Source organism: Thamnophis elegans, chromosome 2 (assembly GCF_009769535.1).
Source record: "Thamnophis elegans isolate rThaEle1 chromosome 2, rThaEle1.pri, whole genome shotgun sequence".
Classification (NCBI taxonomy): domain Eukaryota; kingdom Metazoa; phylum Chordata; class Lepidosauria; order Squamata; family Colubridae; genus Thamnophis; species Thamnophis elegans.
In genome coordinates, this window is record NC_045542.1 from 46,797,222 (window position 1) to 46,820,916 (window position 23,695).

At 43.3% G+C, this 23,695-nt stretch overlaps 1 protein-coding gene across 2 annotated transcripts in view; it reads right to left on the reverse strand.

The window, feature by feature from the left end:
* The window catches only part of RNF213 (ring finger protein 213), a 147,155-nt gene that overhangs the window by 58,712 nt on the left and 64,748 nt on the right, over positions 1–23,695 (reverse strand). For both annotated transcript variants that reach the window (XM_032212395.1, XM_032212394.1), the window contains 10 exons: positions 19,930–20,147; positions 19,439–19,579; positions 18,854–19,015; positions 16,560–17,697; positions 15,351–15,544; positions 14,584–14,736; positions 10,545–14,126; positions 8,290–8,426; positions 427–525; positions 7–125 (listed from right to left, as the gene is read on the reverse strand). In XM_032212395.1, coding sequence (XP_032068286.1) covers positions 7–125; positions 427–525; positions 8,290–8,426; positions 10,545–14,126; positions 14,584–14,736; positions 15,351–15,544; positions 16,560–17,697; positions 18,854–19,015; positions 19,439–19,579; positions 19,930–20,147 — 5,943 coding nt within the window. The remainder of the gene's footprint in view (positions 1–6; positions 126–426; positions 526–8,289; positions 8,427–10,544; positions 14,127–14,583; positions 14,737–15,350; positions 15,545–16,559; positions 17,698–18,853; positions 19,016–19,438; positions 19,580–19,929; positions 20,148–23,695) is intronic.

Sequence of the window (23,695 nt, forward strand, 5' to 3'; positions counted from 1 at the left end):
ACCTACCTCCATGAAATCCTATGTAGGAACTTCCTCCTTCGATTCGTGACAGCTTAGTGATGAAAATTATAAATACCCTGGCTTGATTCTCCTGTATTTTGTTGACTTCATTAACAGCTGAATACCTGTAAGGGAAGAGAAACAGGTGCCATTCTTTTGTGAAGTTAAAGCATTCCCCTGCCCAACAGCTCCCTTTATTTCAGCACAAAGTTTATTCCTCCACCTCATTCTGATATATGGTACTAAGATGACGAATAGATCCACATGGTTCTCTGTGAAATTAGAATATTGGCCTGGAGTATTTATCGGACTATGTAAAAATCTAAGAACTTGGCTGGCTTATAAATATCGTTAAACACCTCAACTATTAATTGATTATATGCTTGGTATTGCTTATCGAATAGTCTTATCTAAGTGGTGACTTACCTGGCTGAGGCAATGAGCTGGGCACTAAGTGATCCATTTTCAAAGTCAGTCTGAATAATGAGGATTTTACTCCCATCTGTCCTCACAGCAAAAAAATTCCTGAGAACATACAGAAATGTTTAAATGGGCTTTATTGCAGAAAGAATAGATCATTCACATCCAGACCTTTATTTAAAACAATGAGATCTCTCCAAACACTCCAGCAGTTTGAACAGTAACATTATTGCAATCCTGCAATTTATGTTTTTCAATTAAATTGCAAAACTCCTCTCTATCTTATGAAATTTATTCTATCGTTTATTTCATTACAAGCACTTTTATGCCACTTAAAAAAAAAGTCAGTTGGTCTTACCTGAACTGCATGTCTCGAGGGTGGCATGGGAGGAGTCACTGATAGGGTATTGTTACGGTGGTGGATCTCCTCCTAGAGGCCTTAATGGTCCTGATGACTCTCAAGGAGATCTGGGCATCCCTCAGTTGCTCCCACTCAAGCACCATGTGGTCAGCTGGAGCCACTCTGGATCTGGATGCACCAGACTCACCTGGTGCAGGGTCACCTCCCCCCGTAGGATTCTCCAATGGGGCAGAATCGACAACTCAACCAGATCCGCGAGCCAGGGATGCCGTGGCCAATGAGGGGCCACTAGGATGATCTCTGCCCTCTCCACCACTAGCTTTCCCAAGACCCCGGGAACGAGGGGAAGGGGAGGAAAGGAGTACAGAAGGCCTGCCGGCCATCTGCAGCATAGGGAGTCGATGTCGATCGCCCCCTGCATTGGAACCCGTGAGATGAATCTCGGAATTTGGGCATTCGACAGTGAGGTGAAGAGATCCACAGTCGGGCAACCGAACCTCTGGCAGATCTGATTGAAGATGTTGGGGTGAAGTTGCCACTCCCCGTGGTCTACTGTCTCCCTGCTGAGTCAGTCGCCTGCTGATTCTCCACTCCAGAGATGTGTTCTGCCCGGATTGATAGGAGGTTCCGCTCCGCCCAGCATCCCAGACGTCTTGCCTCGTTGCGTAGAGTCACAGAGTGAGTGCCTCCCTGCTTGTTTACATGGGCCTTGGCTGCCACGCTGTCTGTCAGCACCAGAATATTATTCCCGGTGACTGTCTGCTTGAACCGTCGAAGAGCTAGGTGGATCGCTCTGAGTTCCAGCCAGTTGATGTTCCTCCGCAAGTCCGTCGATGTCCACCGGCCCTGGGCCAACTGGGACTGCAGATGAGCCTCTCAGCCGAACAGACTTACATCTGTTCTTAGGACCAGCCTATCCGGCTCCCTGAATAGGGAACCTTTGGCCAGAGCCAGGGACATCCACCAGCGGAGGGAGAGAAGTACCTGGGGTGTCACTAGGACCTTGAAGCTTGCATCGCTTGTCCCATTCCTCTGGTGGGGAAGGAGGAGCCACTGCAACTCTCTGGCGTGAAGACGAGCCTAGGGAACGATCCCGATGCAGGAGATGAATTTTCCGAGAAGCCTGGAGAGTAGAGCTACGAGAACAGATCGAATCCTGCGAATCTCTTGAATCAATTCAACAATGTTGTCCCTACGCTCTTGGGATAGGAACACCTTGCCCTTCACCGAATCAATAATGGTTCCCAGATGCTGAAGTCTAGTGGAGGGGACTAGATGGCCTTTCTTGAGGTTAATCGAGAACCCAAGGGACCTTAGGGTGCTAATGGTGGTACTGAGATCCCCCTCTGCACAAACAGCCGAGGGGGCTAGTACGAGGATGTCATCAAGGTAACAGTGTAAGCGAACCGGGAAGGAATGAAAGTGGGCGGCAGCCGCGGCCAGCACCATGGTAAAGGTCCTGGGAGCAGAGGCCAACCCGAAGGGAAAAGCCCTGTACTAGTAATGAGAACCCCGGTACGAGAACCTGAGGAACTTGCGGTGATCAGGGCAATCATGATGTGGAGATACTCCTCCGTGAGATCAATGGAGGCTAGGAAGTCCCCTTGTCCGATCCCCTCCAGGATGGACTTGAGGGAAGCCATTTTAAATTTATGGTATACAATCCTGGAATTTAATAGCTTGAGATCAAGGATGGCCCTCCATCCCTCACCTACCCAACCCCCCAAGCTCTTGGGGACTAGGAACAGGTGGGAATAGAACCCTGACTCTTTCTCCCCCTCCAGAACTGGTTCTACTGCATTAATCTCCAGAAGATGATAAATGGCCTTGTGCATGAAAGCACGCTTGACCGGATTCTTGGAGAGGGAAAGGTGCGGAATCTATTGGGGGGTTGGGAATGGAACTCCAGATGGAGCACCGACCTGATTGTCTGGAGGACCCAGGCATCCGTGGTGATACCCTCCCAGAGGTCTGTGAAGAAGGAAAGGTGACCGCCAATGGGGTTACACGATCCCGAATCACTTAGCTCTGCGGAAGGGGCGGCCGCCCACCCCCTCGAAAGGGCCGCTTGCCGGGCTGCTGCAACCTATATCTATCCCTGGAAAATTGCCTATCCCCCTGTCTGGGATACCTGGGAGCAGAGTACCTCTGCTGTTGGAGGTCCTGCTCAGGAAGACGATAGAAGGGTCACCTGGAGTAAGACTTGCATCTGGACATGGCCGGTGGTCTGCGTGTCTAGACCGACCATTGACTTACTTGAACGGTCCTTCTATGTGCGCTGCGAGGAGAATCCAAGCATGGGTTAACTTTGTCCATTAGCCTAAAGACTGAGTTATGCAAATGTTGACCACGCCTCCTCTGACTGGCCGAAGGGTAGGGCCCAATACTGAAAATGGCGACCAGCAAACTGGAAGCCGAGGAACCTCCGGTGTTCCAGATGGATGGGCACATGGAGGTACGGTTCCTTGATGTCAACTGATGTCATCATGTCGCCATGGCGGATGGATGCCAAGATGCTCTTGAGGGATTGCATCTTGAACCTTTGATACTTTATGTACAGATTGAGCCTTTTCAAATCTAGAATGGCCCGCCATCCCCCAGAACTCTTGGGCACTAGGAATAAGATGGAATAGAAACCTAGTCCCTCTTGCCCCTTTGGAACCTGCTCTATGGCATTGATGGATAAGAGGCGTTGTATTTCGGTGTCCATCAGATGCCTCCTTACTTGGCACCTGGGCGGCACTTGATGAATCGCTTCGGGGGGATGGAAAGAAATTCTAGAGTGAGGCCCAGCCTCACTACCTGGAGGGCCCAAGCGTCGGACGTGGTTTCTGCCCACTGGCGGGCGAATTCCAAGAGACGCCCGATAGGCCACTCCCCTTGAGAGTGACCAGTACCTCCGAAAGGACTGGTTACCGGCTCCACGAAATGGCCGCCTTGCCCTGAGGTTGTGCCTGGTGTTGTTGCTGACCCCTGGGCATATGGAGCGGTAGTGAACCCCGAATCCCCCGCCCGAAAGGACTGGCGCCTATTAGAAGGTTGTTGCCTCCTGTCGGTGCGTCTGCCTGTGGATGGGAGCACCTTACGCTTACCCCTAGTTTCAATGAGAATTGGATCAAGAGCTGGGCCAAACAAGGCCCCACCCTTGAATGGGGTGGAAGCCAATCGTCATTTGGAGAGAACGTCCGCTTGCCAATGGCAGAGCCACAGCAATCGTCGGGAGGCCACATTGGAAACCACTGCCCTGGATGCGAATTTTGCTGCATTCAGAGTAGTGTCCGCAGAAAATTACAAGGCTGCTATCAGTTTGGTAATATCTTGTTGAAGACGCATGTCTTCCGGGCCAAGCCTGCCCTGCAATTGTCTGAACCAAACCAATGATGTTCTATTAAAGAAGGATGCCACAGTAGCAGCACGTAAGGCCCAGGCAGCAGCCTGGTGAGTTTTCCGGATGACCAACTCAGCCTTTCAGTCCTCCGCCTTCAACCCCTCGGAGATCTCCAATGGGATCAAAGCTGGTGAGGCAAGGGCGGCAATGGGAGGATCCACTGTGGGAAATTGAAGGATGCCCTCCAATTCTGGAGTGGAAGTGTATAATTTCTTATCTCCATTGCTAGGGGGGGGGGGTAACCGCAGTTGGCTGCGCCCACTGCTTTTGAACAATATCCAGAAACAATTTGGGGAAGGGAATGACGTCCTGTTCTGAAACTTGTTCAGCAAATAAACGTTCTGTTGCATCTAGATCGACTGCAGTGCTAGCCTGTGTGGTGGCCCCACCCATGTTAGTTGTGGTTTTCACCTTATACAATAGAGATTTAAATAATGTAGGCCGGAATAAGCCAGAGGAAGTAGACTGGTCTTGAGCCATCCCTTCATCGTTTGAAAAATCAATTTCTAATATTTCCCCTTCTTCCACCAAGGCCGACTCCTCACTATAGAGCGAGGGGGGAGGCAAAGATGGATCTGCCTGAACACTAGGTAAATCAGTAGGCTCAGCTGCAGCCGCAGCAGCAGCAGCAGCAGCAGAGGCAGGCCCGGGGGCCTGAACCCTGCTTTGTAGCTCTGCATCTACCCCCTTGGAAATCGCTGCAGAGAGCATTTGGTATAACTCTGGGGGAAGGCCCAGATCCTGGCCCTCTGCAGGCCTCAGGCCTGCAGCAGTAGGCCTCAGGCCTGCAGCAGTAGGCGCAAAGGTGGCTGAAGGCCCAGCACGCGGAGGCGTGGGGGCCGAGGCCAAATGCAAATCCGGGAGGGCCAGAGGGGATTGGGGCCCCAATCCCTCCTCCTCCAAGGCCGGGGGCAAATGAAGATCAGGGGACCAGCTCTGGTTCCCAAGAGGATGCGGGGGGGGAGCGGGAGAGAACAAGCATGGGGGGGGGGAAACGCTAGCTAAGCTAGAGGCCTTGTCCAAGGCCTTCGATTTGTCTTTGCGCTTATGGGCCTTATCCAGGGCTGCAGACAAAGCCCGGGGCTTGTGGGCCGAGGCCCTAGTGGTGGTCCTGCTGGCCCTTGGGGTAGCTTCGACCTGAGTTGGGGGCTGGGGGGCAATATTGGGCTCCACAATACCTCCAGAGATAGGAAGATCAGCCATGGTAGTATATGGAAGGATATCAACAGGCTCAATCTCTACTGGCTCAAAAAGGCAAGTGCGCTCCGCTCGCAAGGCCACGTGCTACTGAGGAACAGTAACTCACAACCTTCTCGCTGAATGACCAGGCAAGAAAGGAGCGAAGGGAACAGCCGTTGGGACGTCACCGGCTGGACGTGAAAGTGAGGACACGTTCCATGCAGCAGACACTCGCGCACGCGAAATCAGGCCATCCAAAATGGCGGCTGCCAATCCGGCGGGCTTTTTAAAATGTGCCGTTTGAATTGCCACTGCATCCAGCTGCTCAGCGGCTCTGCCAGCGCCGCGGCGGACTCGCGGCGATTTCGGCAGCTCGGCAGACCATAGCAAGGGCCAAAAGGGGAGAGTAGACCCTGCCGGTTAGAACGGGTCATCCCCAATGTCAGGCGGCACAGAAATAAAACCAGGAATCCTGAGTAATTTGTTGATTAGTCAAGAGAAAATTGGTATACGTCTCTTCAGGCTGGACTGAGTTAAAAAACTGACCCATCCAGTCAGAGGAGGTGTGGTCAACATTTGCATAACTCAGTCTCTAGGCTAAGGGACAAAGTTAACCCATGCTTGGATTCCCCCAAGCAGCGCACAGGAGAAGTGGACGGGAAGACTTTCCTCTTGTTCTTGTTCTTGACAAGGAAGGGCCAGAAATCTTGTCTCCTGTGTACTCTGCTTCTGCAAGATGCCACTTCGCCCGGAACTCGGCCTGCCAGTGGCGAAGCCATAGGAGACTTCTGGATGCCACTGAGGATGACAAGGCCCTGGAAGAATACTTTACTACATCCAGGGTAGCGTCCGCCGAGAACTGGGTAGCCACTATCAACTTCGTAATGTCCTGTAGAAATCTCACGTCTGATGCGGGTGTCCTGTCCCAGATCTGCTCCAGCCATAAAAGGGTGGACCTGTTGAAAAAAGAGGTGGCTGCTGCCGCCCTGATCACCCATGAGACAGCCTGGAAGGTCTTGCACATGACCAGCTCCGCTCTCCTGTACTCTGCCTTCAGGCAGTTAGATATATCCCCTGTCACCACGGCAGAGGAGGAAGCCAAGGCTGCTACTGGGGCATCTACGGGAGGAATCTGTAAGGCTTGGGTGAAAGAGGAATTCAAGTTATAAAATCTGTGATCATTGCTCCGTGGGGTGGGAAAGGAACCGGGCTTGGACCACTGGGACTTGAGGACCTCCAAAAAGAGGTCTGGGGTGGGAATCTCCTCCTTCTCCACCTGGGGCCTATGGAAAGGGCCTTTCTTATTCCCCCCGCTAGTACTGGGAGTAGTGGAGTTCTGGTTTGCAGTTGGAGTAGGGTCCAAGTCAGCCTTGGCCTTGCGTAGCAAGTAACTGAATAAGGCAGGAGGGAATAAACCCGTGATGGTTGGGGCCTCTTGGGCTATGACATCCTCGTCCTCTGAGAACCCAATATCCTTCTGCTCCTCCCCCTCTGATTCCGAGCCCTTGTAGCAGTGGAGGGTGAGAAGGCTCTGAAGTCCCTGGGGACTGAGGGCTCGGGCTGGACTGTTTGATCTCATGGAGCCCCATGAGTAGACCTGTGCCTGGCTCCCTAGAATTGGTGCTGTATGCCAGAGGCAATGCCATCCACAATAGCTCTGGCTAACACGTTTTGGAAGCTCTCAGAAAGTTCTGGGTAGGCAGGAGAGAGGCTTGGGGGCTCCCTGTTATCTCTGATGCCAGGAGATTGAGGGGCCAAACATTGCCTGGGGGGAATTCGTTGCCCTGTGGCCAAAGGGATCACTCCTCGCTCTCAAGGAGTTAGAGCGCGATAAGGGAGGGGATATGGGGCTGTCCCCCCAGGGTCTCTCACTGGGCCTGGAGACCCAGGATCCTCAGCTAAGGGAGAAGGCCTGCGAGGGGAACATGATCTGGCTGGGGAAGGGCTGATGTTGTCCCTGGCCCTCCTTCCAGCCGCTCTAGTTAGGGGAGCCTCCTGCCTGAGCCCCTCCCCTCCTGGAAGACTTGGAGGAGCACTTCCTGGGAAGGGATCTCCCCCTAGACGCAGGGCCTAACTCCCAAGAGGTTCCCTCACATGGGTCTGAGCCCCCTGAGAGCTTGGAGCAGCCGCTCCTCTGCTCCTGGTGGTTTCCGCCATCGCAGTACTCACGGTTCATAGACTCTCTCTACCTCCTCTCACAAAAACGTCTGGTCCCTCTTCTATCGCGTGGATTCGGCGCTCCTTTGGATGTGTGCTCTTCTCAGCCACCTGCCGATCTGCGGGTCGAAATGAAACCGGTGCACCGCTACCACCTGGGCCCTCCCCGGATTACCGGCGGAGCACAGACCCGACGAGTCCTCTCGGCAAATGTGGTGCTGAAGCGCTGCAGTGACTGCGATCAGTGCACCTCCTCGCTTCGCACATGCGCCCTTGGTTCCAAAATGGCGATCGCCAACCACGCGGTCCAATAGCCTGAGGCAGCTCTGACTGAGCTGCTAATCCCTCGCCATGATGCCTCGACTGGGGAATCCTGCTGTCTTCAATGGATCCTGGTGAGTATGGCTGTGGTGCGCAAGGTCTGGGTTCCCCCCCCCAGGTACTGGTGGCTCAGGGCCTGCAAAGTTGCAGTGAGCGCAACTACCTGCTTAGGCAGGTAAAAGGGCCGCAAAAGCAAGAGGTAGGAGATTAAGAAGAATAGGAAGTGAAAATAAAAGAATCCGGAGAGTCACTAAATAGCTCCTGTTAGGCCGAAGACTGAGGTTAATCTGGGGAGTCAGAAGGAGGAGCAGAGGGAGTGTCCTCAGATTTACCTCAGTCTCCAGGCAAGTGGGCCGTAACAATACCCTATCAGTGACTCCTCCCACACCCCACCTCGGAGACGATATAAAGGAACATACAAATCTGCATTATTCTGTAATCATTGTGGTTGAGGAAAACTCACCGAATGTCCTTCAAAAATGAGTACTCTGTGTCAAATTGTTGTAAGAACAAAACTTTCAGGCTGTCTGAATTATGCTGCAATTCTGCTTCCAAAATCTCTGTGTCTGCTGCAGTCAGGAGCCTGGAGAAGGTTGTCATCTGTAAGAGTGAAGACAGAAGTTTTTTTTTGTCAAATATTAACATTTTTTTCACAGGGTGGCCCTGCAATCTCTTGTTTTTTTATTATCCAAGTGGAAATATTTTTCCCTTCCATTACCCCACACATATAGGTAACTCTCGTTTAGCAACCACAATTGGCAACAGCAACTTGGTCATCAAGCAGTTGCTAAGTGAAACCTTGACTGTGCTTATGAGCTTATTTCAGCTTTCATTTGCTTTACACACCTATGAAAATCATAAACATGAATATTCTTCATCACCATCATAACTACAAATGACCATTAAATGAGGCAGTCATTAAACAATGGCTACCCATATAAATTTTGGGTAACACTATCAATTAGCTGGTTACAAAAAGATCAGGTAATTTCTAATCATTTTAGAATCATTTTATTCATTAACATTTTATTTATTTATTATCTAAATTTGCATCAGCAAGTTCCTTTCTTCTATTACTCAGAAATAGTACTGAAGTAGTCCTTTGTTTGTTCCAAAGAAAGTTATGCCCTACTTCAATCATTCCAGACTCTTACACTGAAAAAAAGAACACTGATTTCTCAACCTTTCTGCCAGAGATGGAGATGCTAAAAAAAAACATTCTGAAGAGAAAACCTTTTTTCAATTTTCTCAGCTAGAGTCTTCTTGAGTCTTGGGATTCTGACAAGAAAGTGCATTTCTATATCATAAATATCTCCTGCATGTATTTTTCATTTCAAGACTTTTAGTATTCAGGGTAAATCCAAAGCATATAATAGAACAGCAGACATCCAAATTTCTTGAAAATAACAATTCACTAATATAAGAAGAAACCATAGCAAGCTTTGGTACAGGTAGTCCTAAAGTTACAACTGTAATGGAGCCTGCCCATCATGATCAGAAGAAATTTCCTGACAGTAGAACAATTAATCAGTGTAACAACTTGCCTTCAGAAATTTTGAATGCTCCAACATTGGAAATTTTAAAGAAGCGATTGGACAACCATTTGTCTGAAATGAATAGGGTTTCCTGCCTGAACAGGGGGTTAGATTAGAAAACCTTCAAGGTCCCTTCCAACCAACTCTGTTATTCTGCTCTGCTCTGCTCTGCTCTGCTTACTCTATTCTTCTCTTTTCTTATACTTATTCCTATTCTTGATGATCATAACAAATTCTACAATGCTTTTGAGGCAGTCTTTAAGAGAATCTGTGGTTAAGCGAATGCAATAGTCATTAACCAAATCAATCATTCGCTATGGGCACTGTTTTTCTGAAAAATGCCGGATTGGGGTAAAATCTTCATAACAGGTGGCCACATGACCAACTAGCCATAAATACTTCTGTGTTTCCGAGTACCCAAAGTTCTGCCATGTATGGGGGCAGGGGGAAGACCATTGGAAGTTTAAATCCAGATCATAAGTAGCCCCATAAGTATATCCTTCCCTCACTTAAGCACACAAGCTTTCTACATTAATATTGTTGGAATAGTTGTGATTACATCAGAACAAGCCATTTTCTACAACCTATTAAGCAACCAAGTTTGCTTTGCAAGTATAGCTGATCATATTAATGATCATCTCAACAGCCTGGACTTGGTAAAAACTATTATTTTTCCCCATGTTAATGTTATTTTTATCCATCTAAAAGTGTCTCAAAATAGACCTAAATCTTAAAAGCTGTTTCTATCGATGATTCCCAAAACAAAATATAAAGCAACCAGCCCTGACTCTTAAGGATAATAGAAATGCATTCTAATTTGGAGCATTTTAAAATTGTCTTTAAGCTTTAAAAACAGTAAAGAAGACACAAGAAAAAAAAAACACAGAACATATATAACAATATACAGTAATTTTACGGCTTTCTATATCGGCTTTCCTGCCTAGCTTTTATAGTTCTCCCTTCTGCATTGCCTTCCTATTGCTTTGACCTTGTCCTATTAACACTTTTAATAATATTCATTATTTGTAGCACCATATATTTATATTCCCTATTTTCTGTTTTGGCTTCTGATTTCTAGCCATCTTGCCACATATCAGAACTCACCATCTTTATGAATATGAGAAAAGGGGGAACGGGAGGGGGAGGGGAGGATAATAGAAAGAAACATTTAATTGCAGTTTACCTCAATAAACACTGTAAGGCCTCCAGAGTCTGACCGAAGGCATCTGTGCAAAAATTCGGCAAAGGAAGTATGCTGCTGTTGCTGAAAGTATATCTTAGCCAAGCTATCGCTTAAAAAGTCCAGTTTAGAATCTCCGAGACGGATAACAGAATCTGGGGTGGCACAGTTCAAGAGGACCATCTCGGACTGCTTTTGCACTTCCTGTCTTAGCTGTGCAGGAGGAAGAGACTCTTTCAGATTTTCTGTCACCTGCAGGACAACTGAAGCACAAGAGTCTGAATGGTAGCCAATAAAAACATCAGAAGGTTTGTATGTTTGTTGACCCATAAAATATTTCTCAGTTTTAACTGTTACAAAGTCATCCACCCATTTCTTCAAGACTTCCACAATGGTCTTTTGCCACTTGTTCAGTACAGTATTAATATCCAGATAGTGTTTTTCAAGCCGGTTAATCAATGGAATGGGGAACTGTTTGTACACCACCTTTTTCTCCTCGATGACAATCAGTCGAAATTTGGGATGCACTCTGCATTTCACTCGATGGGTCCCCAAGCCCAAGTCAATGTATTTTTGACCAGCAAGTTGGACATAATACTGATTAAGGGCGTCATAGAGGCTCTCATAAAGGTTTTGTAGGTTGAGAAGAACCACCATCTTCCCAGTCTCCATGCAAATTTTGACTCGGTTTATGTTTCTGCAAATCTGAGTGTATTCTTGATCTTTGGGAAAGCTGGAACCAAAAATAATTTCTGGTTGAGCATCTCGAAAGAAATGCTGTTGGAGAATTTGAAGCGCTGCATAATTTTCTGTTAACACTAACAGATATCGGCATTCACCCTCCTGGTAATTGCTACAAATGTTTTGCTCAACTAAATCAATTGTATTGATATCCTTATAATTTTCATCTCCTCCTTCTGGAATCTTAGACATAAAAGTATCCAAGACTTCAACGCCTTCTTTGCCGCTGAAATTTCGGAGAACCACCTCTGCTATTTCATGAGGACCTGGTATGCTTTTAGAATTTTTTGTCAAAGCAAATAACATTTTGACAAGACTGTAATAGTCACGCAATCCAAAAAAATCCTTAGTTTGACTCTTGCAAATTTCTTCATATGCATTCGCAAAGATAGGAAAGAAACACTCAATTTTCTGTAGCAACAAAGGTTCTGAAGAGCAAATACCTTTTGCACTTTTTATGAGTTCATTTTTATTCAGGTTTCCACGAGATACAAAGATGCCTCGATTCATCTTAGCTGGATCTAGGGCCCAGTTAGATATCCCAACGAAGCCAACCTTCTTGTGAGGAAGTGGATCATCATCAATGCATCCATCTTCTAATAGAGGGTGAAGAGTCTTCAGAGGCATTTTGGGAGAGTCTTCTGCCAATCCAATTTCATCTAATACAACCACAGAGACATATTCGCTGAGGTTTTTCCCTTCCTGGAAACGAGCACAATGCTTGAATGTATTTATGATCCCCTCAGGGGTTGAATGTGGGCTGCACTGAAAAGACACCAAATGGATCTGCTTAAGTTCCTTATAAAGGTCAGAATAGGCTGCTTGACCCTGCATGGCATCAGCCACGATGGTCTTGGCAAGAGATTTTGAGCTGCCTGGCTTCCCAATAAGAAACAAAGGGATTTTAAGTTCAATGCAGATTACCATCATGAACACATTTTCCTTCAAAGCCATGTTTTTTGCTATACTTTGCCTATCAGGCACACCACTCAAAAAAAGATCCTGAATCAAGCTAATTTCTTCAAGAACGACTTTTTCATTATCATATGGTTCTGGAAATATTTTGCAGATAACTCTCCAGTAGGCCTCTTTCTTTTCCAGGGAAGCATGGTAGCAAACACCAACAGAAAGAATCAAAGACCACATTATTCTGTCTCTCTGGATTGCACTTTTAGGAGGATTACTTTTCAGAGACTTCTCCAGATGTTCAATAAGACGTTCACTGTGGCCGTGAAACCATTTGAAGACCTCCACACAACGCTCAACATCTCTCAGGCTGATAAAGCTGCATTCGTCTTTCCGCTGTCTCATGTAGGTCTGTGACTTAAAAAGCACCTCAGTAATCATTTGGACCTCAGTAGCAGACATTGTGATCGACTTGGCAAGTTTTTGCACAATCTGTTCTATGTACAGTTTTTCAGTGATATTGTTCAATTGCCCAAAATCCCACACCAAAGGTATCATGCTTGGTGGGAGTGCATGAACACGGTAAACAAGCTGCCTAAGGGGGATGGAACCAAGCTTTTCGCTGGTGTCCTCTGCTTTGACACGATAACCCAGTCCAGCGGACTCCAAGCGTTGGATCATTTTTGGTGTGTGTTTGCGGTAAGGATTGCATGCAGCTATGATCTGTAAACCCGTGTTGGGCAGTAAAGGCTGTCCTTCTATTGTGTGGTCACATAACACTTCCTTGATGCTGCTGACCGCGTCTGTGGTGTTGGCTTCGTCAAAAAACAAAATTGTGTCAAACTTATAATTCAACCTATTGCATTGTGCCATATCTTCAGCTTCCCTCACTTTATCATAGATTGCATCTGCTGTGGTACCTCCATGAACTTTGACAAGCTTCATATTATCAGCATCTGCACCACTCTTACGCAGTTCACACAGGTATTTTATAAGTCTGGTTTTCCCACAGCCGGTTTCTCCCATCAGGACAACAGGAATTTCACACCTAAATCTCATTTCAATGGCAAGCATTTTCAGGATATTGTCTGTTGTAAGTTCGTACGTTTCATCAGGATCAGTTGGCCACTGGATCCCCAAGACCATGCAAAGCTTCTCAATTTTCTCAGCTCTAGTCAGTGCATCAAAATCAATATTGAATGGAACTCTCTGAAGAGCTAATCCCATGTACAATTGAAGGGTCATGACATTTCTCTTGATAATATTTCCATTCAAAGGATTGATGGCATCAATGCTGCCGTTGTTATTGTGCTGTAGATGAAAGCCGATGAAAGTCATAGATACACAGTCCTCATTGAAGAATATGTATGGATGGGGTTCAGATTCCCACTTTTTCCGGAGCAGAAATGGAGCAAGGGCTTCCTCAGTAACATCTTCGAAAACTTGCATTCCAGGGCTTTCATCAGAAATGTTAAGGGAAGGAGTTGCAAAATCCTTTGCCATTAAAATCATAAATTTGACCACAAAATTTTTAAAGCCCTGCAAAGTGTCCTGGACAAAAACAGCATTACAGAAAACAGAGGTTTCACAATTTTTCAGCTGAAGGTTAAGAAACCAAGCAAAGTTTCTAAGTTCCGACCAAGAAGGATCAATCACTCCACAGTACATCAAGAGCAATTGTAGACATTCTCCTGGAGTCCCTTCCACTGAGCCTTTTCTATACGTGAACGCATCAAGATTTTCACGTCTGTGTTCTCGTAACAAATACTGGAATGGTCTCTGAAAAGCTTCACTGCAGAACATTCCTTGATCTACTCCAGGATCACTGCTGTCATGAAATAAATTCTCCTGAATACCGTTGCATAGTACTTCTTTAGGAGATCTGCAAGTTATTTGGGGGAATACATCAAGGAAACTGTAGTTCAATCCTGGAAATTTCTGAAAATAAACCAGAGGGAGAAAAGGAAGGAGTTATAATACAATCAAAAGGTTTTTTTTTTTTAAAAAAATTTCCTTTTCACAAGCTCCAGGGTTTTCCACTTTGTTTTAATTTTGTACTATGGAAAAGGGTTGTCAATACTGCAGAATTGTAATTACTACGAATAGAATTACTGCTTTGCTGCAAGAGATTATGAAAAAATCTCTTTAAGAATCCATGGAGAGAAAAAAGGTTCAGTCCCTTGTAGAGAGTTTCACTTTAATCCCTTGTAGGGAGATGTTTTTCTTCCTGTCCCTTGTAAGGTTTTTTCCTTAAGTCACTCCATAGGCACAACTAAATCCCTATTTTTTCCACTGTTTTAGAGACTTTTAGGATTCCACAAACCAGTTTCAAAATTCTACTCTAAAATACTAAAAACACAGCAAATATATATTCTATGCCTCTGGATGTACTTACAGATCCTCTTTGTTTTTTTGGTGAGTGGGGTGGTTGCAGAATTTCTGCAACATAGAGGTGGCACTGTTTCCGAAGCCAGATTTTCCCATCTGCATCTTCCAGATACCGTAAGATGAACAGCTTGAACAAAAATTCTGAAATTCCAGTCTGAACCTGGAAGAATACAGAAACATAAGGACCACACCAATAAACATGGATGCTCCTCCTCTAGATATAAGTACCGTATTTTTTCGAGTATAAGACAAAAAAAGATATTGAAAATCTGGGTGCATCTTATACACTGAATACAGCATTTTTGCCTCCAGAAACCACGCTCCCTTCACCAAAATGGCTGTGCATAGCTTTTAGGAGGCTTTCAGAGTGCTCCTGGGGGCTGGGGAGGGCAGAAATGAGTGCAAAATGGGCCGTTTTTTGCTCAATTCCCCCCCCCAGCCCCCAGGAATACTCTATGCCAACTAAAGGCTATGCATGCCATTTAAAAAAAAACGGGCCTGTTTTAATGAAAAACGGGCTGTTTTTGCTGCAGTACACTCTACAAGCCTGCTAAAGGCTATTCATGCCATTTTTGGGGGCGGGGAAAAGGCCCATTTTCATGAAAAATGGGCTGTTTTGGGGAGGTCTGCAGACTGCAAAAACTTTTTTTAAAAATTTGCCTCTTCAAAATCTTGGTGCGGCTTATACTCCGAAAAAATGCAGTATATCTTGTCACAAAAGGATATATTGGAAGAAAAAGAAAATCTCCTCAATCAAAACTGTGACATACTTACAGAAGAAGTAATATCAAAATGCACCATGATGGGCCGGTTCTGGTACTTTTGGTTCAGGAGTGGAAACAAAGAGGTCAGGATTTTTCTTTCATTCACATGGGGATCAATCAGCCGAATAGTTTTTAAATGAACACTGTGTTCTTGCAATTGTGTTTTCATTTTCTGATGCATTCTCTTTATATAGAGAGATTTTCCTAGAGTTTAAAAAAAAACACTTAAGGTTTTGACAGGAAAAACAAAAATAAAATACCTACTTCATTTGGGACCGAGAACCCACATAGTCTATACAAATGCCTAGCAACTACTATAGAAAATATAGGGAACATCAAAGATAACTAATCCTGTTAAAAATAAAATTCAGAATAAACTGTGGTGGGCAGAAAAATACTGCTAGGGGGAATTGAACCTGGAGATTCTGATTTCTTTTCTCAGCTTTTGATTTGGGCAGCTGTAATAAATTCAGATCAATAAATTAATAATGTAAATAAGTTCTAATCTGTCACTTGTCAGGCCTGCAGCCATCTTTTCTTTTAGATCGTTGGCCTGTCACACTTTCTATTATTCTACTATGCATTTTCTATTGTGGGGAAGTGGAAGGGGGAATTGTATGGAGTTAGATGCTATGTAGCCATAACAAAATTCTTTCTAGAAAGCTAAGGTCATTCTTTGTCTTTGCACCTCTGCACCTGACTAGAACTGGATGGGTGGAACTGCCAGCATGGCAGTGGGAGATTGGACCATGTGATGAACTTGTGGGAGTGGGGGCAAGATCTTGAACTTTCAACTAGGTGGGGAAAACCGGGAAACTTTCAGATTCGGGTTTTCCCAGATGTGCCAACATGTCTCTCTTAATAAATTGGAACTTTGAGCAATACTTTGCCTTGGACTCTGGTTTACTTTTGGATGCTATTTGGATCCCTGACATCACTTTTACGTAGTTCTCTTTTCCTCTAGTTTTCCAGTGTAGTGAACAAGAAGTTTAGAACATTACATGTTAATTAAAATGACAATTTTAATTAACTATAGCATTAACTGCTAGTACTGTACTACTAACATAGCACATCACTAACATGTTTTGAAATTGATATCTTATAAAGAACTCTGATTAATATTAATTATTTACTATTACTCTAATGTGGGTCATTCTTTGCTTGCTAAACTATGATTATATTTCCAAGACGGGAGATTATTTGAACTTGGTTTTCTCACCCATTCCAGCTCTTTCAGAAGATACAATTCCAACACACATGTTATTCTTGAAGATGGAAGTTGATGGATTTCCAAGCTGAGTGGCTTTGTAATGCTTCCCAAGGTAACTTTGAATGTCTTTTAGGGGCCGAAGAGGGGTCATGTGAATGATGAAATTACTAAAAACAGAGGGGATATAGCAGTGTTCTCTCTCACAGTTACAGAACATCACTAAACGGAAGTCACTGCTATGTTTTAAATGAAGGTTTTGGTATAGTTCCTCTAACTTATAGCTAACATCGTAACTCAACTCATCTGCAAAGAGTAAGGCATAAATCTTCTTCTCTCTAGAGTTTGGAGTAAGGCATCGCCTCATAAACAATTCCACTTGCTCGTAGCTAGTTTGTGGTGTGCACAATAAAACTTCATCGTAAGAGGGTAGCATCTCTTCTGGACTGTTCATATAGATGGAAATTGTGGAAACCAAAATTTCAGAGCGAGGGCAGAGAATGAGGTTGGGCTGCCTACTATGAAGTCCTTGTGGTAATACTCGCACAACAGACCTTTTCTCCAAATCTGCCAAATTAGATAGGAATCCACCAAGAGTTTCAATATCAAAGCAATCTGGAAGAAATAAGCCCATGTTCTCCATGTAGGACTCCCACATTTCCTCCAGGTGTTCAGTCAACTCTCTTCCACTTGCCGGGAGTTTATACATTACATCAACACTATTTGGTATTTCAGGTATCACTAGTTTAGAGACTTCTTCAATATCTTGTCTACTGCAGTTGTGCTTTATGAAGGACAGCATCATTAAGGAAGACTCACTGGGTTTCCGTGACCCAAGCTCCTTGCATAAATATACAAGCTGGTCAGCCATGTAATAATTCAAATACAAATACTGGGATCGCTTCTCAGACATAAACTGATTCCACCTCTCCAGAAAACTCTCCATCTTCCTGCACATGCCTGGCAGAAGTTCTGCCACATCTCCAGTTCCACAAAGGTTACGGATAGAATTTAAATTAAAGTTTATATTAATGCAAAACGGACTCTCAGGTGAGCAATATATGTCAGCAATCCAGTTTCGGAAAAGCATGTTTCCAGCAGAATAAAGGTTCATAAAGGACAATGCGAATCTCTGAACGCTAGAAAACACCTGAGTGAAGAATACACACAAAAACACAATTATTATATTGAATCCAAATCATTATTAAACAGCCTATACAATCTATGTATCCTGGCAAATGCCTAATGTATATAATCAATCAACTTTTGATTATTTAGAATACAGATATGCAATCCATAGGCATTTTCTATGCAGCTCCCAAGTCCTGCCCATTCTATGCTCCAACCCAGGGGTGTCAAACTCACGTCGTCATCACGTTACATATCGCGACTTTTTCCCCTTTTGCTAAATCGGTGGCCATGGCCAGTGCATGACACATTGGTCCCCATTGGTTTATACTTATATAAAAGTATATTTTCTGCTATTAATGGGGAAAAGATATGTGAGTAGATGGGAAAGAGTATAGAACTGTGGAAACATGAGAGATCCAGGAAAGGGCCAGAAAAATAAGATATAGGCCCATGTCTCACTATGACAGTGGGATCATTTTGATATTACAATATTAAATGACTTTTGTTGCAATGAAACAATTTTACTATTGCTAGAAATGATTATAAATTGGGTGTCTATGTGCCCATCCAAAAGTTTGATATGCTATGATGTGTGTATGTGTGTGTGTGTGATAGAGAGGAAATAATCCCATTTTCCCCAAAGAAACACCCTGAGCATTATAATTGCCACTATTGTAATAGCTGTTACAATTGAGCAATAATCTTTAAACATATACAAAATGTATCTATTTTAAATGCTAAATGCTAATCTAAAATAATCAATTCCTCTTAATCAATATCAGACTGTTAAGACTACAGGACTTGGCATTCTGTTCAAGGTTCTTATATTATCTGGTACAATGTCACAGACATAAAAATTGAAGAATAAAAATGGTTTAAATCATCAAACTACAACAGGTTTCAATAACTTTATTCTGAAGAGTGTTAAAATCTCACTGACTCTCAATAAAGACACAAAAATACCAAAATACAAAATTTACTGATTTAGTAAGACATGTATTTAATTATGGACTTTGGCTGGCTATAGATGCTTTCCTCAAAATGGAGGATTATCAATACAATCTAGAAATAGCACCAAGAAAAAAGCAGGAGCCAGATGTCCATTCCTCTCCCTCTCACATGTATTTCAATTACAATAATTTGAAATATGGAGGAAAAAACAACAGGAAGCTTACTTCAGAAAATTTCTCCACTTGCGCACTTTGTTCTTCTTTTCCGGACATCAGCATCAACTTATTCATCAGTTCTTGAAGCTCTTCCAGAGAATAGTGCCGAGTCTTCTCTTGGTCCCCATGACTTTCTTTGATTGTCAGATTCAGAACAGCGTCCAGGCAAACCTTACAACAAAACATAAATATATATACATAATGAAGACTGCCCATTTAATTCAGTATTAATTCAGTAAACATCAGACATTCATAAAGAAAGCAATTTATTAGCAAGTATCATTAAAAGTGATTGTAATATAGTTGGAATGCAATTTTAAATGTTAGTGGTGGTGAAAATTGCATGACTACTACTTTTTTTTTTGCTAACGCCTTTTCATTACAAGCAGGCTATTAATACAATAATATCCTTTTCGTACTTTACTGTATTTCAGTGTTTAATCCTTATTTTATTTTACACTACCAAGAGTTGGTTCAGCAGTAGAGGCAAACAAATTAAATGCATAAAGAACATTTAAAATTGGTTTTGTGGAAATTAGCAGAAAAGAAGAAAAAATACACATGCTTGGGAATCATTTTTAAGCAATGTCTCACCTTCTGTCCTTCTTCTGGGGCCTTAATTCTATAAATTCCTTTCTCATTGATGCTGGTTGCTAGGGATATAGATGACAACTCCACAGAGCCATGACTCTCTTTAATAGTTTTTAACCAATCCAAGTATCTTGCAGAATCACGCTGCAGGGAGAAGATATGACAAGGAATATTCCCATTAGCCTGTATCTTTCCTAAGTCATGCAGGACATTCTAAAATTTCTACCCCACTGTCTTCTGGGCTTTCAAACACATTTTACCCATGTTAAAAATCACCAATTGACATAATACTGTATGCAAACTGTACTTCGTGTGGCAAAGCATAGCTCCATGTTTATCTTTGAATACAGAGCGCCTGTAGACATTCAGGTTCAAAGAACATTTTTAATACATCTTTAATGAATTAATATGCTATAAGCATAAAGCATCTTTACCAAATGCATAGTCATTTAAAGGGGAGTAATGGAAAGATACAAGGCTGCTGCAGTAATTACCAGCTTCGTGGGGAGGTTACAATCACTTTCCAGAGCTTTCCATATGTTCTTCAAACACTTCATGAATTCCTTAAATCCTGCCCCTCGCTTTAAATCATACAGCAGGGAGGAGTAGCCAAACACAGCATCATGGAAACAAGCTACACGGTCCACATCCATGTCATTCTCTCCTGCAGATATTGAAGCCAGCTCCACAAACACTTTCAGCTCATTTTTGTCTAATGGAAAGGAAGAAAGCACTCTGTGAGGTAAAAGGAAATTTATGTTCTATGAAAGGCTTCCCTGGATATATTGCAGGGCTTTCTAGGATGGCTTACAGTATAATTGATTTTTTTTTAAAAAAATACAAAAATTCATGCAGTGCAATCATGATAAATAGAGATGTGAAAACACGGCATTCTGAAAAATACTGGAAACCTTCCATTCTACACTGGCTACTTTGTTCCAGATGTGATTTAACAATTTTCAGAAATTAGTTCTCTGAACTTTAAATGGTTTTGCTTCCAAAAAGATAATTAACTACCACATTTTTTGGAGTATAAGACGTAACAGAGTATAAGATGCACCAAGATTTTGAAGAGGCAAATTTTTAAAAAAAGTTATTGCACTCTGCAAACTTCCCCAAAACAGCCCATTTTTTGCAAAAATGGGCCTTTTCAGAAAAGGGCATAAATAGCCTTTAGGAGGCTTGTAGAGTGCCCCTGGGGGCTGGGGCAAAATTGAGCAAAAAAGGTCTGTTTTTTCTCATTTCTGCCCTCTCCAGCCCCCAGGAGCTCTCTGAAAGCCTCCTACAGGCTCTGCACAGCCATTTTGGTGAAGGAGGCAGGTTTTTGGGAGGCAACAAATGCTGTATTCAGTGTATAAGACGCACCCAGATTTTTACCCTCTTTTTTGAGGGAAAAGGGTGCATCTTATACTCTGAAAAATATGGCAGTATAAAATTGTTGGGGCATTGTAGAGGAGAAATAGAACATTCCAAAGTTCCCTAAAACATTAGATTTTTTTCCCACATAAAGCAAGGCAAATGATCCTGAAGTTTTATTATTATTATGATTAAATTAGATAAAATAGCAAGTTTCGGATTTAAATAAAAAAGTAATAGAAAACAAGTGTGATTGCAATTTGAGTTGAATTAATGTAGGGGATTTGGTTTTTTTCTCTGCTCTTATTTTGAATCATTATTTATGTCTTAAATTTACATTTAACTGAACTGAATAAATTTCAATTGGAGCACCATTATAGCCCTATAAATAACTACTTTTCTGCCATATTAAAAAAAATTAAAAGGCAGCAATACACTTATATAGATAGCTGCTCCTCACTTTCATAGGAAACTTGAGGGTGATGAACATCTACCTCACCCAGCTTATGATTACTCATTTCTACTCTTTTATACCCCTCTAGGTTCAAGAAAAGGTCTTCCTAAATTTATTAGCAGGCACAAGTTCCATGGGATTACTATGTCCCATTCACTTCCAGGCTGATGAAATGACAGATGACTGGCGGGTTATTCCCTAGCAGGTATCATTTTATTTCATTTATCTTCATTCTGAGGCACACCCCAGGGTCGCCTAGCACATTCCCCATCTCCCTCAGTCCATTTCAAGCTTATTAACCAACCTAAAGCCAATAAATCACAGTTCAATAGCCATTTTAATCATCATAGCATCTTTTACCTGCCAGCCAGCTCCTCCATTATTCAAATTCTTTCCCCAGAATCCTCTCTGATGGCTTCTTCACCCATCACTATAGTAGTAATGTGGTCTGATACTGATACTAGCCCATCTGCAGCTTCTACTTCTTCCTTGGGAATTTTCTTAAGGGAATCAAACTGAACCTTGCCTCTTCCTCTCTATTTCTAAGGCAAAGCACAAACTATTTTGCTTTGGTCTCTGCACGAATACAAGGATACATGAAGAGCCAGCACAACAGAGAACAAGCTCATCTCAGGTCACCTTCCTTAATTCTTTACAAGCATGAAAATTGACAAGATCAACTACTGAAAAAGGCCTCTCAATACTGTGTTTTCAGTTATGTTAAATATACTGTAGGAACACTTTACTGCTTAATTAATTCTGAGAAATAGTTTTAGAATATAGAGAAGTCAGAAAGATCAAAAATACTTGACCACTTCTTCACCCACTGAAGGAGAACAAATCAGTGTTGAGTTGGCCTAAAGCTAGAGTGCATCCATTACCAGCTGAAGGGAGGGTCAGATGCCAACATGAGCTCAAGATATTGCCATCCAGGATGTGGCTGCCTAAAGCACCAGCGGAGGGTCATGATGCGGTGTATTAGACTGGCAAGGAGTAGCCTATTTCTGTCACTCCTTTCTTCCATGCTTAACAAAGTCAAGCTCTTCTACATGCCTCCAAAACAAAACCACCCTGAGTAGTAATTCCTGGGAGCTTTTGCCTGTTGATCCCACAAAATAGCCCTTGCAGCTATGACTGAAATCCTAAAGTAGAAAACAGACCGGCCCCCTCAAAGTCTTTATCAATGTACAGGAGCAGCAGCCGGTTGTCCACTTGCACACAAATTCTTCTATTACCAAGAGATCCTTAAGAGTGATGTGGAGTGATCTTACCTGCACACTAGTTCCATGGAGATGACTAGTACAAACTGTTGCAGTTACTCAGTCTCTTGTTATCCTACAATATTAAGTCTCACTTGGTGCCAGCCATATTATGATGCTGCTATTACTACTCATTTTTCTAACTTTCCTCCACAATCAGCCCCAAATATTCATTAGCCACTTTCCCATATGTTGTAGGTTAAATCTGGGGATGTGGGCCCTCAGGCATAAAGCAATATTCAGTAGATCCCATGAATAGGGTATTTTTATCATTATCTTTTTACAGACAAGCTACAGCTATATAGCCTTTGATTCAGAATTACAAGTAGTCCTCAAGCCCAAAATGTATGTTGCCAAGTGAGAAATTTGTTAAGTGAGTTTTGCCCCATTTTATGATTTTTTCTTGCCACATTTGTTAAGTGAATCAGTGCAGTTGTTAAGTTAGTAACTTGACTGTTAAGTGAATCTGGTTTCCCCATTGACTTTGCTTGTCAGAAAGTCATAAAAGGGGATTGCAACCATCATAAATATGAGTCAGTTGTCAAGCATCCGAATATAAATCACATGACTATGGGGATGCTGCAATGGTCATAAATATAAAAAAATGGTCATAAGTCACTTTTTTCACCGCCGTTGTAACTTTCGAAACATCACTAAGCAAACTGTTGTAAGTCGAGAACTACCTATACTATTTCCCAGTATTCATGTAATTATGACCTTTATCTTGGTTTATCCTATGTCTTAGTTCCATCTTTCTTACAAAGTCTTTGGTATACCTTATTCTTCCATTGTCTTTATTCCATTATCAGCCAATTCAACACAGTTCTCTGTATGCCCAGTTAGTATTGTATTACTGCAATTGGGCTTTGGGTTGAGAGCAGGTTCTTGGCTTTGTGGCTGGGTACAAGTTTTGAAATGTGGGCAGACTTTCTCCCTAGGTTACTACATCATACCTACTGGCCTCTGGCTGTTAGCAGCACCCTGGGATTCTCTGGGGTATCTCACAACATCTCAGGCTCCTCCAATGGCTGGTGCTTTACCAGTCCTGGATGCCAATATCTTGAGCTCATATTGGCATCTTCTCAGTTTCCTCAGCTGTCTACATCATCAACGTTCCCCTTATCCAGTAGCTACCACCCAATTTTAATCTGCTGCTGGCTCCTGTAATAATCCTGTCATCACCACATCATT